The sequence below is a fragment of the Panthera tigris genome, chromosome B2, assembly GCF_018350195.1.
Source record: "Panthera tigris isolate Pti1 chromosome B2, P.tigris_Pti1_mat1.1, whole genome shotgun sequence".
Taxonomy (NCBI): Eukaryota; Metazoa; Chordata; class Mammalia; order Carnivora; family Felidae; genus Panthera; species Panthera tigris.
The window spans coordinates 103,867,256-103,883,339 of record NC_056664.1 but is presented as its reverse complement, the minus strand read 5'-3'; the positions used below and the strand labels follow the sequence as shown (position 1 = coordinate 103,883,339).

The window sequence follows — 16,084 nt, the reverse complement described above, 5'->3', positions numbered from 1 at the left end:
TTGATGGTCTGTGTTGTCACTCGCAAATACCAACTGGTACCAACAGGTACCTCAGGTACCCTCTAGGTACTTTGTACCTTTAGGTACTTTGTGACTATGGAGTGGTTCAAAGTACGATAATAAGCAGGGGAGTAGAAAGATCCAAAAAGAAAGTGTCTTCCTATGACTTCCCCCGTTAAAACTTTACTTTTCTACACTTTTTCTAACTTCTTCTAACTTAGCAGAGACTGCACGTGAAAGCTGAACTTGTAAATAGAGTAGGAACATGTTTGAACAGCCAAGAGCCTCTTGGGTGGCCAGGATTCCTGAAGATCAGAGGTCAAGGAGCCAAGGAGCTCTATATTTTTAACTCAGCAGGTTACTTTGGAAAGATGGTGATGTCATTAAGTGCTTGTGGCACAAAACTATGAGTTCTTTAAGTAATGTAGCAATTTATGTGTAATAGAAAATAGAATATAAAACCCTTGTTCAAACTTCTTAAATGACTCTCAGTTTTTCTTGACCTAGCCTGAAGATTCATAAACACCTGTTTTTGTGCATGAATTTCTCCTTTCAAGCCGTCAGCAGGTATCTAACCACTAAGCCACATTTGACTATTTTCACAAATAGTTCATTTTTAGCTCCTGGGCTCTGTAATAGCACCTACGAATGTTCTTTTAAATTCTTTTCAAGAGGAATGAGGGACAGCGAGGTGGTGGTGGATGCTGTGGATCTCCAAGTGCCCTAACTATGCTTCTGGGAGCTTTTCCCGTTTCCACTGCTAAAGGACTGAAGGATTAAGGAGACAGGAAGATCAGCACCCTGCTTGGATAAGGAGATGAACATATGAGCTTAGTCGGTGGCGTTTTCTTTCAATGGGCTCTCTCGTCAACAGCTCTTCACTTCAGAAATGTAACTCAATTAAACATGAGGGAAGGAGACATTCATAACACAGAAGCCAGTTTCCTCATTTGAAGAATGATATGATTGATCTAGGTGACCTTTAATGTTCCTTACAGCTCTGAGTCTATGAAAGAACAATAATTTTCAGAATCAAAAGCATATGGATCTTCAAAGAAAATTTTTAGTGTTAAAAAAAAACTCATAAACAAACAAAAAAGACAAATGACAAACTGGGAAAAATATATGCAAACTGTATCACAGAAAAGAGGTTTATATTCCTAAGATAGAGAACACTTACAGGAAAAGTGGGCTAGAAGTCTGGTCTTAACTGTATGACAAGATGTGCAACCATAAGCTTCGTAAGAAGAGTCAAAATCACAACTACACCAAGATTCCAGTTTTCATCTATAAAATGGGCAAAACCCTGAAAATTCAACAAAATCTAAGCAATATATCCTGTTGGTGAGGCCATGAGGAAACAAGCCCTCCTATAGTTTGCTGGTGGAAATGCAAAATGAGACAGGACCTCTGGAGGGGATTTAATGATATGTAACAAAATTAAATACGCATTTACCTTTGTTCTATGATATCCTGTTGTGAAAATCTCTCCCAAAGATATTCTGGCAAAAAAATACACATAGACAAAGTAATTCACTGTAGAAATATTTGTATTAGCAAAAGAGAGGAAATAACACACATGTCCATCAATAGGGAAATGGGTATAAAACTATGGCACGTTCATACAATGAAGTACCATACAGCTGTAAAACTATTACATAAAAAGGTAGCATTCAGTATGTATTTTATGATGTCATTATCTAAGAAACTGGAAGGGGATATGAACGAATATTTTAAAAAATAATAAAAGTATAAACCAAAAAAAAAATTTTTTTTAGAAGTTATAGAAGGCAGGTGGAACAGGGTGGATAGGTCTATAACAGAAGTCAAGTTTCTCTGAATATTCCTGGTTTTATACATTTGACTTGAGAAATACGCAATGTATGCTAAAGCTGGCTTGTACTGGCTCCTGATAAAAGCTCAGGTATTTTGTGAGCCAGTTGTCTTTACCGTGGCAGCTTGAAATTGGCTGTGGTGGAAGGTATTTACAGCATGGATCCCAGCAAACATACCTTCCGAACCCCCAAGCCAGTTGTTAATCATTTATCAGCACAGCACTAGAAATGTAAACACTTTAGGAAAGTATAAAACAAAATTAAATTTTAAGAGAACATTTCTAAAAATTGAGAGCAAGAGGAAACAAACCTAACAGTGAACGGAGTGGGTAGCATTCTGAGCTGTTTTGACTCTAAGGCACAGTAATTTGACTATATAGGTCTAGTAGAAATACTGAAAGAACTGCAAAAATAATTTTAAACTGTTTTCAATATTGTGGTGTGAATATGGGTATGGTTACTGAGAAATTGTGTTATAGAACAAAGCAAAGTAATAACTCCCTTACTGTCCTGAGAAATGGGAATTTTAGTGTAGGATTAAGGAGTTAGCGATTAAGTTGAAAATCATTAAACTCTCTGTGATGCTGCATGTGAACTAGATGTGTCAATATGAAGTTATTATGTGTTTTATATTTAATTAACATTACATGAATGAATTTCCTAGCTCTGTCCACTGGAAAAGCCTAGAAACAATCCCAAGCCAGGAGCAATGTATACCCCTAGAACCCAGACACCCGGATTGTGGTCTCTAACTTCTATTTCCCACAAAAGGAACTAAGACTTCCTGAGTACAGCTCTGGGCCAGGGACGTATGAAATCCTAGAAGGAAAGAAGCTTTATAAAAGACTATTGGGATCACGTCAAAAGAAATCAGGAGCCACCATGAAGAAGCAGGGAAAAAATCTGAGCAATAGTAACTACCATGGATCTTAAATACATAAAATATGTTTAAATCCACGAGTTTATAATGATACTCAAACAACTCACTGGGCCACCTCTAGAGGATGCTAGGAAAATAAGCTTATTAGATTACACAATGATAAAGGCATTTCTCCTGCTTTTTTCTATGCAAACTGTACTTCGAGGTAACCAAGTAGTTAATGAAGAAGTGTTTTTATTTACAGAAGAATTCTAGCTAATAAACAAAGGAGGAATGATAGAATTTGAATATTACCATTTTGTAACCTCCAGTGAAATAATGAATCTAGATAATGATCATGCCTAGCAACACCACAAGAGGAGACAACGAGCAATGAAGGGCCTTCTGACTGAAATATACCATATACTAGGGTCTGTATAAAGTATACTTGCTACAAAAGTGTGTGTGTGTGTGTGTGTGTGTGTGTGTGTGTGTGTCTCAAACCTGAAGGAGATCAAACCTTTAGATCTAACTACCAATCTATAGGAAACACAGGATACAGAAAAGTATTTTAAGTGACAACAAAATCCAAATTAATCTGTGGGAAACTGTACAAAATAAATGACCCAGTTTTCAACAAATGAACTGCAAAGGAAATAAAGAGACATAGATGAGAAAACTACAGTAACAGGAACATATAAATTAGGGACCATTCAGATGCCTGGGTGGTTCAGTTGATGAAGCATCCAATTCTTGATTCTGGCTCAGGTCATGATCTCACGGTTGGTGAGATCGAGCCCTGCGTCAGGCTCTGCACCATCAGCACAGAGCCCGCCTAGGATTCAATTCTTTCTCTCCCTCTGTCTCTGCTACTCCTCTGCTGGCATGCTCGCTCACTTTCTCTCTCAAAATCAATAAACATTAAAAAAAAAATTAGGGACAATTCATGAACCTAATCTGAACAAAGAATAAACCAATAAAAACATAAATACGTATGTACGTGTATATATACACATATACACACACTATATGAGTTATCTATATATGCTTATATGTGAACATGTATACACTTACATACATATGTACGTGTGTGTGTACATACATTAAGATAACTGGGAAAATATGAACACGGACTAATGGATTTGATAATATTAAGAAATGGTTAGTTTTTTAGGTATGATGAAGATTTTGTTTTAGAGAAAAAGGACTCATTTTCTGGAGTAGTATACTGAAATATTCACAGGTGAATTGGTACAACATATGTGTAGCATTTGCCCACAACTTTGGGCTATGTCGAATGGAAGGACTGAGTGGCAAGGAGCTGAGATTAGTTTAAATTGGGTAAAGGGGTACCTAGGCACTCACAGTAACTAATCTCTCTATTTCTATCTGAGACTAAAATTTTCCACAATAAAGTTAAAAACCATATGCACAAAACAACAAAAACTATGTAACAATATATTAATAAGCTGTAATCAAACAGTGTTATCAGACCAAGATATTCCAACTTAGGAGTCCACTATGATCACCTGAAGGGCTTTTTCAGAATATAGTCTCTGACCCACCACTATCTCACAGAACATGGAAGACTGAAGGGACTGTGTCATGTCCCCAGAAATGTAGAAATGGGGAAAAAAGGTTGTGAACCACTGTTCAAACCCAGTAAGGGTGGGGGCCACACATTATTCACCTACTTTTTATCTCTATGCCGGACACATAAGAGGTACTCAAAAAATATTGAGTTAACGACTAACTCTGGGTAGTGAAAATGGATAGGAAAGCTTAAAGCGGCTAAATGCTAGATATTCAAAAAACATTCATATTTGATACTTAAATTCACTTAGGTTACGGCGTTTAAAAAGCATGGCTTTCTGTTTTAAGTAGGATGGGTTTTCATCATGAAGCCACAGACTAGGCACTTCAAACATCTACAAGTAAACTCCCAAAGTAAAAATAGTTTTAAATACACAATTGGGTGAGGTGTGGCTAGCAAATATTCTGATTCTACAATCTGTTTTGGACAAGACAGCGCTTCTTATGTGACTAACAAAGCAAACAGCAGTCAGATTCCCTGTGCTGAAATAAGTACACTATTTGCAAAAAGGGTTGAATGTCCAAGACTTCTCCAATAAAGACACCACATTTTCCAAAGTTAAAGGGGAATATAGATTGACAAATACCCACATATATTTACATATCCCAAAAAGAAGGCATATGACCACCTGGTATGGACTTTGTCTAGTAAGTACTAAATGGAGCCAAGCCCACTGTCTGTCTCACCATGGGGAACAGCAAAATACCTCAAACACAATAATAATCTAATTTTAAAGCTGGAGGAGCTTAGAAACCTAGTGCAAACTTTTCATTGTGTAACAGACACCTAGAGAGTTGAAGGTGAAAAGCTCTGAAAATAGCTGGAGTAGCCACAGATGAACAAATGGTCTACATAGGTACACTAGGAAGAGCTGAGAATTAATCTTCTCAACTTCCATATGAATGGTATCTAACAGGTATCAGTCTCGATTCTAAACAAATAAGTGTACGTGTGTGTAACCATATATACATACAAAAATACTAGAATATGTACTTGCTTTTTTAATTTTTTTAATGTTTATTTTTGAGAGAGACCACGTACGCGAGTGGGGAAGGGGCAGAGAAAGACAGGGAGAGAGAGAATCCCATGCAGGCTCTGCACTGTCAGCACAGAACCCCAGATGGGGCTTGAACTCACTAACCATAAGATCATGACCTGAGCCTACATCAAGAGTCAGACACTAACCGACTAAGCCACCCAGGTGCCCCTACAACATGTACTTCTAATAACTCCTTTTCAAACAAATTCTATAGCCTAGCCTTCAAGAACATCCATGTTACCTCACCTACTTTTCCCAAACATTATCCAAATGAACCGTAAGTAAGTGGAAGGCAGCCATTTCTCCCACTTACCTTTGCAGTCTGTTAGACATAGCAGAGCTCATATTAATTATATAATTACAAAAGCTGTTCCAGAGACAATTTCCAAATGATGAAAGAAGTATTAGAATATAAACTTTCTAATTCTCCTGTTAATCTAAACTGATAGAAAGGCTATGTTTCATGTGTATCTAGGAGTATTTATAAAGACATATAGGACCTTGTAGATTTTTAAATATGGCAACCAAGGAAAGGTTTAAAAGTGAGAGGAGAAAGCGGATCACCGAGATGAGCTATCTGTTTACATTTCTGTAAGGTGCTATACAAGGCTTAGTCTAAAGAAATACAGAAAATGACAGGCACAGGAGGAGGAAAGGACAACAAAAAGAACAAATCTTTATTTCATCCACTGGTCAAACATTCAATTATTTCAATTGTTGATCAATCCTGAAACCATACTACTTTAATTCTGCAGAGGTTTTTCTTTTTTTAATTTACTTATTTTTAAGAGAGACAGAGACAGTGAGAGAGAGAGAGAGAGAGAGAGAGAGAGAGAGAGAGAGAGAGAGAGAGAGAGAAGAGAGAGAGAATCCCAAGAAGGCTCTACACTGTCAGCACAGAGCCCAATGTGGGACTGGAACTCTCGAAATCATGAGATCATGATCTCAGCTGAAACCAAGAGTCAGACACTTAAGCGATTGAGCCACCCAGGCACCCCGAACTCTGCAGAGGTTTTCAAAATGTTGTATCTATGCCTGTTATGGAGTTTTTCTTCTCACCTACTTCACCTGTACAGTTGATTTAATTTAGCTCCAAAACAATAAAATTGGATACAAAGTTTGGCCTCTCAACATTCCGCTTTTATTAGATTTTTTAGCATCCTGAAAACTGACTTTGTCTCCTAATATTGTTAAAGAGAATTCTAACCATTGAAAATGACAATGATAATGTTTACTTGCATCTTGAGGGGAAAAATGTTTCTAACTGGGCTGAATCAAGATTCCTAAAGGTAAGGTAAGCCACTGAGATTTTTAAACTGAAAGCAAAGTTTGAGGAATTTTCTTCTTCTGCCATGAACTTAACAATTTTATTTAAACAGACATGATCTGACATTATCAGTTAAGGCTTTTGTAATCTCTACTGAAAATCTAAAGTAAAATCCAAAATGAAGCAATAAAACCTGAAGCTATTTACTGAATACATTGTAATGTTGTAAATAATCCCTCAGGGTAATTATATTGCTAACTCTACTATCAAATTCATGGAATTTGGAATTTCTGAAAACTTTAAAATATTTAATATGAAAAAGTGAAATATAGTATGTATATACTAACATACATAAAATTTCTCTTAACTTCTGAGGACTTACACAAAAGTCCTAAGACACAATACATATCTACATTTTTACCATTTTGTTTTTCTCAAGCTCAAAAATAAGTAAGAATAGGAGTAAGCTATTTTCATAAAAGTTTAGGAACATTAATGGACACATTGGTGGCTTTCCATCATAATTAAAGAATTTAGATGATGGTTCATATCCACATCCCCATCCAAAAGACTTCCTTTCCTACTTATATATACTACCAAATATTTTCAAACAAATAACACAAGAATGTACTTTCAAAAATAAAAGGGGGTATTATCATCCCATCATGAACCAACCTAAACATCTGAGTAATAAATTCTAAAATAAAATCATAGAAAAAGATGGTGCATGGTTAAAACTATTAATATATATTTAAGACAAAGAGTTTATTTTTCAATAAGAAAACAAGGAAAGACAGCCCAACCTGATCCTGTACGCCTGCCCAATAGAACTTTCCACCATAATTAGTACTCTCTCCACCTCTCGAGGGAGGAGCTTAAACTCAGGGTAACCTCATGAAGTAAGGGAAAAACCAGTATAAATACTGCCGGATAGCTCTGAAGAAGGCACCCTTCTGCACTGCTCACCTGGGCACAGGAGGGTTCAGAAAGCTGCAAAGAAATCATCTCCAGGAACGCCAACACCAGGTAAGTCTATCACTTCATACTCTAGAGGACCTCCATGTTAGCTTATTTGGAAATAAGCCTCAATAAATTGACTATTTGGTTTTTGTCATTTAAAAAAAATGACTTTCCACTAAAGTGTACTTGGAAAGTTTAATTTGTATCAGTCTACATAAAAGACAGTCTTAATAAAATCATATTGGTAAAATCATGTCCTATTCAGTGTATTTTGGAACTAGTGGATGTTTCAATCTATGTTAAAGATACTGAATTATTAATATATGCATCCAATTATGGTTTCTGTGTTTCTTTTTTTTAAAAATCACTTCAGTTTTGCTTGATTACTTGAATGTGGATTCCAATAACAACTAAGCCATATATTCATGTAACTAAAAACTTATAATTCTGATTTATGGAATACATTAAAAACAGGATAAGATAAAAAAAAAAAGGTAGCTAACTACCTTTTAGAATAAAGAATTCATCTGTCCAACATCAGACAGATAAAACAGGTCAATAACAAGACACTATTCTTTTCTGTTTTTCAGAATCCATCTGAGAACATGCTGCCACAAACAGCCCTTTTGCTGCTACTGTCCTTGAACCTGGTTCATGGAGGATTTTATGCTGAGCGATACCAAACACCTACAGGCATAAAAGGCCCACTACCCAACACTAAGACACAGTTCTTCATTCCCTATGCCATAAAGAGTAAAGGTAAACAAAACTGTGTATTTTGCTGTATAAACGTATTGGTTGTTGCTTTCTACAATCTTAATGATCTCTTAAACAAAATGCTTTTAATTCTATTTGGTGTTCAATTACCTTTAAACTCCTGAACCTGTCCGAAATATTAGAACAAAATAATTTATGGAAAAAGCAGGTCTATTCAAGAACATTAAAATCCTTTGTATAATGAGTATAGTAGAAAGATGTACCCAAAGAATAGTAAGAACTTTTATGTGTGCAAAGTTCTTCCCTCAGATGATGCTTTTGCGCAATTACCCATAATCTAGAAATATGAATCCAATAAAAATTAATCAAGTTTAAAATGTTTTAACTAAAAATAATTGCCAATTGTACAAAGAGTAGCAGGTTTATGCATCTAAACAGTTAACCATTATTTACTTTTACAACCGATTCAGCTAGTCCACATATACAAAACTCAGTCTTAATTATCAAATAAAATCTAATGCCTTCCCAAGAAACTTAACAGACAAATGAAGCAGCGATTTTCACAGTTCTTTATAAATTTCTGTATGGTTTAGCAGTTAAGTACTCAGACTTATGAACTGCCTTGTACTAACTATGGGACCTCAGGTAAGTTACTTGTCCCCTCTGTGCCTTAGTTTCTTCATTTGTAAAAGAAGCAGCAGCTATCTCCAAGGGCTGTCATGAAGCTTAAGTGAGTGAATACCTGTCAAGTGCTCAAGTATTAGCAGCACTACGGGAGTAGGTACTCCTCCTCACTCGTGGTGGTACGGGTGGGGTAGCCTTAGACACGATTTAACTTTGTTCTTGAATCCATTTCCCAACTGTTCAGCTTTCTCAGTTACTATGAAGAGAACGGAGGAAATGTATGTACACTACTAACAGATCCTCAAAAAAGGCAATTATTAGGTTTCACATTTGCTAATTCCATTTTAATAGCATCTGGCACAAACTGCCTGTAAAAATCTACTGAATTAAACTGAAAAAACTGAACTGATTGCAGGACTCAAATTTCCTTTCCTTAGTATTTTTTCATTATAGTTATATATTTTACCTTGCAAATAATGCTAAGGGTATTTGCCATAAACTTTACAAATTATGCTTTTGGAGACAACCATTTTGAGCAAGTTAAACTTATAGGAATCTCTTCTTGAGAAAAACAAAATTTAAAGCAATTCATGAAAGGGAGCTCAATGTTTAAAAACAAAGGCACAGGTGCATAACAAAAACTTCTGAACGCCTCAGAATACAAATCATATATGAGAACGAGAAAAGTTACAGAAAGAAAGAATAAAAGATAAGGAAACCTGCTACTTTACTTGAAGCAACGAACAGCAATGTGAAATGTTAGGACAAACATCACTGGGTACACTGTTATGATCACTAATTCACACTTTTTATAGTTTACTAAGATCATATGAAACAGTCTTGAGTTAAAAAGACTCAAGCATCACATGCACCACTCATAGAAGGTTAAAAATATTTCTATCTTCCCATCCTTACGTACTTTATCATCTTGGCTATTTCTGCAGAATAAATGAAAATATGTATCTTACTAACAAATGAAAAGTTTAGAAGCTGCATTTTAATTGTTAACTCCACTAAGGTCTCTACTTGATAATAATTTGAGGTGGAAACTCAAATACCTTATCATTCATTGGCAGGCACTAATGCACTGAAAGAAAGACAAAAGCCCACAATTTATACAATTATAACATTAAACTGATAACAGAAACACAAAGAGTGCCTATTTAATTCCTGGGCTCATCTGTTCAACACAGGCTCAAAGACAGCTCAGCCAAAACACACTAAATTACACTGCAAAGGACTGCGGAGCTGGTGGCCAGGTGGATGCCACATTCCGACATAATCAACCACTATTTTGGCTTGTGGCATTTCAGAAACTTTTCTGCTGGGTAATCATTTCTCCTTGAGGATGGTATCACCCTAATCTTTAATTTTTTTCGGTTGGCAAGCAACAAACAGGGGCTATCCCCCAAAGACACAACAGAACTCACATTCTTTCTTGCATGAAGAGGTGGAGGACCTATTAGGGCAACATTCCAAGTGACTGAGATCACCCTGTCTTGGAACTTCCAGTTTCAAAAGATGCTCTATACAGTCATTTTCAGTAAGACTGTTTTTCCTCCCTATTTTAACATTAAACAGATTTCTGACCAGACCAAGACCATATCATTTTTAGTATGGATACTGATCTTTAGGAGATTCAGAATAAGATTCTGAAGCAAACCCCATCTAACATAGCTTGCATTTGAAAAAAAATGTACTATTTTGTTTTCTACTTATTCATCTATTCTACTTGCAATGTATCACACCCCTTTACACTTATAGACTATCATATATGTCCACTAAAAAGTCAATCTATCAATAAGATATGTATGATTACATGGAGATCTTTCCCATAAACTAATTTTTCTCATAATCTTCTTCCTGATGTCATTTTCTGAAAATCCAGGGGTGAATAAAGTTCTATACATTTAAAAATTTGCAAAACAAAACATAACTCTAATCAGTACAAAATATCCAAGTCTAAAATAATTTTCCTTTTTTAGCACATCTATTTTAATGATTCTGCTCTGTATTTTACATTTCATTTGTCACTAAATGTTTTTCAGATATCAGGAATCTCTCTACCCAGGAGAATAGGCAACTATTGTTGGCTAACTACTTCTTACATGCCAGTTAATTAATATGAAAGATTTTTAAAAATATAATAATGTACCAACAATTAACAGTTAATGGGAACTATACCCATAGACCTATGTGTTCAAAGGCAATTTACAATTTATTTCAATTCACTTAATATTAATTCCAATTTAGTTTTCATTTTGATTTCTAAAGCCATTAAAGACTTAGACAAAGTTTAAGTAAATTAAATAATCATTTTTGTACAAAAAAGGTATGGCTCAAAAGTCACAGCCAAACGTCATTTTCAGGGTTTTGACCAAACCATTCAACGATTATGCCATTTGCTAAATCTACCATTACTATGAACCATTTTCCAACGTGTAAGAATCTAAATAGTATATGAAGGCATTCCATCTATGTTCCTGAAAATTTATTAAACAGAAAGTGATTTTAATATAAACTCTGCAAGTAGACACTTAAATCACATGTCATTTTATTACCATTTTTGCTATTAAAGAATTTCTCTGAGAAAGAGTATCTTATAGATGTTTATGATGATTGCTGCCTAAAGATTCTTTGACATGGTAATACTTCCCTAATTATATATCCTAATGGCAGTAATGCTCTGTTTAATCCCACCTTTGAATGACTAAAACCAAACCCTTGGACACCTCTTTAAGCACTTATCACATGGACACGTGTTTTGCTCCCTTGAGGACTCTTATAAGATGTGTCGTGTGCTTCCCCCACACTTGTGGCCCAGGGGCACTTTTCACATCGCAAGCAGTGAATAAGTGATTTTTGAATTTAATCCATAATATCAGTAGAAGTATTTAGTTCAAATGAACTCACAGCTTTATAAAATCAACAATATCTATTTGCATTAGTCAAAAAAAACTTTAGATAAATATTTTACTACTATTTTATATACTTTGCCCATTAGATCTAATTCTCTAATTCTTTGTTTCGATTTTAAGTCAATTAAAAGAGAATGTAGGAGCTCACAGTATATACTGAAATTGAAAAAATTCAAACTAAATATAAACTGTGTTCAGCAGAGCCATGGCAGATATAAACTAGAAATCAATAGCACTTCTCACTGATGTCATATAGGCTAGCTTTTGTGAAAGACAATTGTTAGAGTTCTTAAATATTTTCCCATTATTTCTGCATTTGTCTCTTCACTCCTTTTCTGTTAAATACTTTCCCCTTTCCTTTTGAGGTAGATGATTTTCCCCAAATAAATGGGGGTAAGGTAACAGTGCAGAGCCTGATGCAGGGCTCGAACTCAGGAGCTGTGAGATTATGACCTGAGCCAAAACCAAGAGTTTGACGCTTAACCGACCGAGCCACTCAGGCGCCCCAGTCCCCCCTATACTCTTATTCTAGATGAATTCTTCAATCCCAGTTTATTTTTATGGATAATTAGGATCTAATGAAACTACTATGGTAGCCATGGTTTTATGAAACCGTGCCCTCTGGCAGTGTTTTTAAAAACAATATAGAATGTGTTATCTGAAACCGTTTGAGCTTAGTCTGCCAAAATGGACTGACACTGCCATGTCCTGTCCTGATTTATATTTCAAGAAGCAATGATCCCTTAACATTACTAATCATCCCTCTCTCTGGGTCTGTGTATCGGACATGTCTTTCAGGTGTATCAGTAAGAGGAGAGCAAGGTATCCCTGGTCCCCCAGGCCCTGTGGGACCTCGAGGGCACCCGGGTCCATCTGGACCACCAGGAAAACCAGGCTACGGAAGTCCTGGACCCCAAGGAGAGCCAGGATTACCAGGACCACCAGGACCATCCACCACTGGAAAGCCAGGTTTGCCAGGACTCCCAGGAAAACCCGGGGAGAAAGGACTATATGGACCCAAAGGAGATATTGGACCACCTGGTTTACCAGGACCACGGGGCCCACCAGGGCCACCTGGAATCCCCGGCCCAGCTGGAATTACTGTTCCAGGAAAACCCGGACAACAAGGACCTCCAGGAGCCCCAGGACCCAGAGGCTTTCCTGGAGAAAAGGGCACACCAGGAGTCCCTGGTGTGCATGGACAGAAAGGGGAAACAGGATATGGTACTCCTGGACGCCCAGGTGAGAGGGGCCTTCCAGGCCCTCAGGGTCCCATGGGACCACCTGGCTCTCCTGGAGTAGGAAAAAGAGGTGAAAATGGGCTTCCAGGGCAGCCAGGCATCAAAGGTGATCGGGGCTTTTCAGGAGAGAGAGGACCAGCTGGCCCACCAGGCCCCCAAGGTCCTCCTGGGGAACGAGGACCAGAAGGCATTGGAAAGCCAGGAGCCCCTGGAGCCCCAGGCCAGCCAGGGATTCCTGGGACAAAAGGTCACCCTGGGGCCCCAGGAATAGCTGGGGTCCCCGGGGCTCCTGGCTTTGGGAAACCAGGGTTACCAGGCCTGAAGGGACAAAGAGGACCTATTGGCCTTCCAGGGAGTCCAGGTGCCAAAGGGGAACAAGGCCCAGCAGGCCATCCTGGGGAACCAGGTCTGACTGGACCCCCCGGAAACATGGGACCCCAAGGACCAAAAGGCATCCCAGGCAACCGAGGAATTCCAGGCCCTAAAGGTGAGACAGGACCGGCTGGGCCTACAGGACACCCTGGGGCTAAGGGAGAAAGGGGTTCCTCTGGGTTAGATGGAAAACCAGGGTACCCGGGAGAACCAGGCACCAGTGGTCTTAAGGGAAATCCAGGGCTCCCAGGTCCAAAAGGTGACCCTGGAGTTAAAGGACCTCCTGGTCTCCCAGGTCCTGTGGGCCCAGCAGGAGCTAAGGGAGTACCTGGACACAATGGTGAGGCTGGTCCAAGAGGTGCCCCTGGAATACCAGGTACCAGAGGCCCCATTGGGCCACCAGGCATTCCAGGATTCCCTGGATCTAAAGGGGATCCAGGAACTCCAGGTCCTCCTGGCCCAGCTGGCATTGCAACTAAGGGGCTTAATGGTCCCACTGGGCCACCAGGGCCTCCAGGTCCAAGAGGCCACACTGGAGAGCCTGGCCTCCCCGGTCCCCCAGGCCCTCCAGGCCCCCCAGGCCAGGCAGCCCCATCTGATGGCTTTATAAAGGCAGGCCAAAGGCCTCTTGTTAGTGCCAACCAGGGAGTAACTGGGATGCCTGTGTCTGCGTTCACTGTTATTCTCTCCAAAGCTTACCCAGCTGTAGGTATTCCCATCCCATTTGATAAGATTCTGTATAACAGGCAACAGCATTATGACTCAAGAACTGGAATCTTTACCTGTAGGATACCAGGAACATACTATTTCTCCTACCACGTGCATGTGAAAGGGAACCATGTTTGGGTGGGCCTGTATAAGAACGGCACCCCTGTCATGTACACCTATGATGAATACACCAAAGGCTACCTGGATCAGGCTTCCGGGAGTGCCATACTCGATCTCACAGAAAATGACCAGGTGTGGCTCCAGCTGCCCAATGCTGGGTCAAATGGGCTGTACTCCTCTGAGTATGTCCACTCCTCCTTCTCAGGGTTCTTGGTGGCACCAATGTGAGCATATTCCCAACCGAGCTAACGTAAATCTGCTTGAAAAGGCATTCTCCAACTCCACTGCGCCCCACAAAATGTATATGGAGGTAGGCAAAAAAAAAAATGTGACTAATTTTAATTTTCCAAAATACAGATTTGAGCTTTCAGACCAATAAACTGTCCCCCTGACAAAGCGAGCAGCAATGGTAAATTATATGCGAAGACTCTCTTGAATTTCTAGTCAGCAGCCTTAAGACTCTTTAAAGTTTTCTGTGAACTCCTTCAGTATTTAAAATTTTCACCATGAAAGTCCTACTAGGCTAAAAAAATAAAATGATCGCAATGAAACCCTGAAATGGGACACTAAATTATGTTAAATTTGATTTCAGAAATTCAGCATTTGTTTTTAAAAAGAAGCCTGTTTCTAACAATTAACAGGAGAACTTCTAGGAAACAATCAGGAGGTATCATATCTTTACAGAACTCAAATACTTGAATATTCAAATTTCAAAGACACTGTATACCCTGAGATCTTTCTGATGGTGCATTACTCAAAGGCTTATATGGCCCCTTCATCAAGATCTATTCAAACATACAGGTGCACATAGACTTCTTACAGCTCTAATAAAACCAAAACATTATGTTAAAATTAATCTGAAATGCAAGGTGCTTTAGCCATGAACCTTTGCAAACTTTTCTGTGACTGCAGGAAAGCTTCCTATATACCCTTCATAACTTGGAAATGGGTTTCTAACCTATTTTATTTACTTAATACAAGTGTGATTAATTTGATTTCTTTAATTCCATCTTGAATCTCACATAATATGATATTGTGGGTTTACAGACCATTACCATATGTACCCTGAGCCTCCTATTCTAGTGAAAGTATAACTAACGTCAAGCGTTTCAAAATCTGACTAGAAATGAAAAGACGTTATTTATTTATGCTCTGTACTGTATTTTTATATTGCTGTTTAAAACTTTTAAGCTGTGCCTCACTTGTTAAAGCATGAAATGTTTTACCTACTCCTTATTTACAATGCAATAAAGTAACATCAACAGATTTTTATGTTAATTTATTCGACAGCAGCAATCTGGTATTCTCAACCATTCTTTGAAGGCTTTTCATTTTACAAAGTTAATAAAAGTAAAACAGTAGTGGTATGTGGGTGACTTTTACAGTTGTCACGGATACTCCCCTCTACTGGGGATGGGCATTCCCACACCCCCCTCCCCCAGCACTCAGTGTGGACTGTGAAAAGGCCCCCACAGGACCGCATGGGACCTACCAGCCAGGGTGAAGGGCAGGTGACTGGGCATGGAAAAGTGAGACGATTACTCCAAAACAGTGATTTTCTTCAGGGAAGGACAAAGCAGGTGGCAGAGAAATATGTAATTTGAAAAAATATTCTGCAGTTACTATTTGCTGCCTTGACATGATTTTAGTCATAATATTTAGGATTACGTTAATATCAGCTTTTAAGAGCTGATATTACATTTTGATGGCTTAAATTACATTAAAAAGAAGGCAGGCAAGTTTATGTCAATCAAAAGGCAACATTTCTCTAAGCTGAGAAACATTGCTCTTGAGCATCTATCAGTCAGCCCACTGGTTGAATCAGGACAG

At 38.2% G+C, this 16,084-nt stretch overlaps 2 protein-coding genes across 4 annotated transcripts in view; one reads left to right on the top strand and one right to left on the bottom strand.

The window, feature by feature from the left end:
• NT5DC1 (5'-nucleotidase domain containing 1) overlaps positions 1 to 16,084 on the bottom strand; it is a 139,772-nt gene that overhangs the window by 107,720 nt on the left and 15,968 nt on the right. The window lies entirely within an intron of this gene.
• COL10A1 (collagen type X alpha 1 chain) lies at positions 7,397 to 15,538 on the top strand. The gene is made up of 3 exons (XM_015536021.2): positions 7,397 to 7,620; positions 8,145 to 8,313; positions 12,612 to 15,538. The coding sequence occupies exons 2-3, from the start codon at positions 8,160 to 8,162 to the stop codon at positions 14,480 to 14,482; spliced, it is 2,025 nt and encodes a 674-aa protein (XP_015391507.1). The 5' UTR covers positions 7,397 to 7,620; positions 8,145 to 8,159; the 3' UTR covers positions 14,483 to 15,538.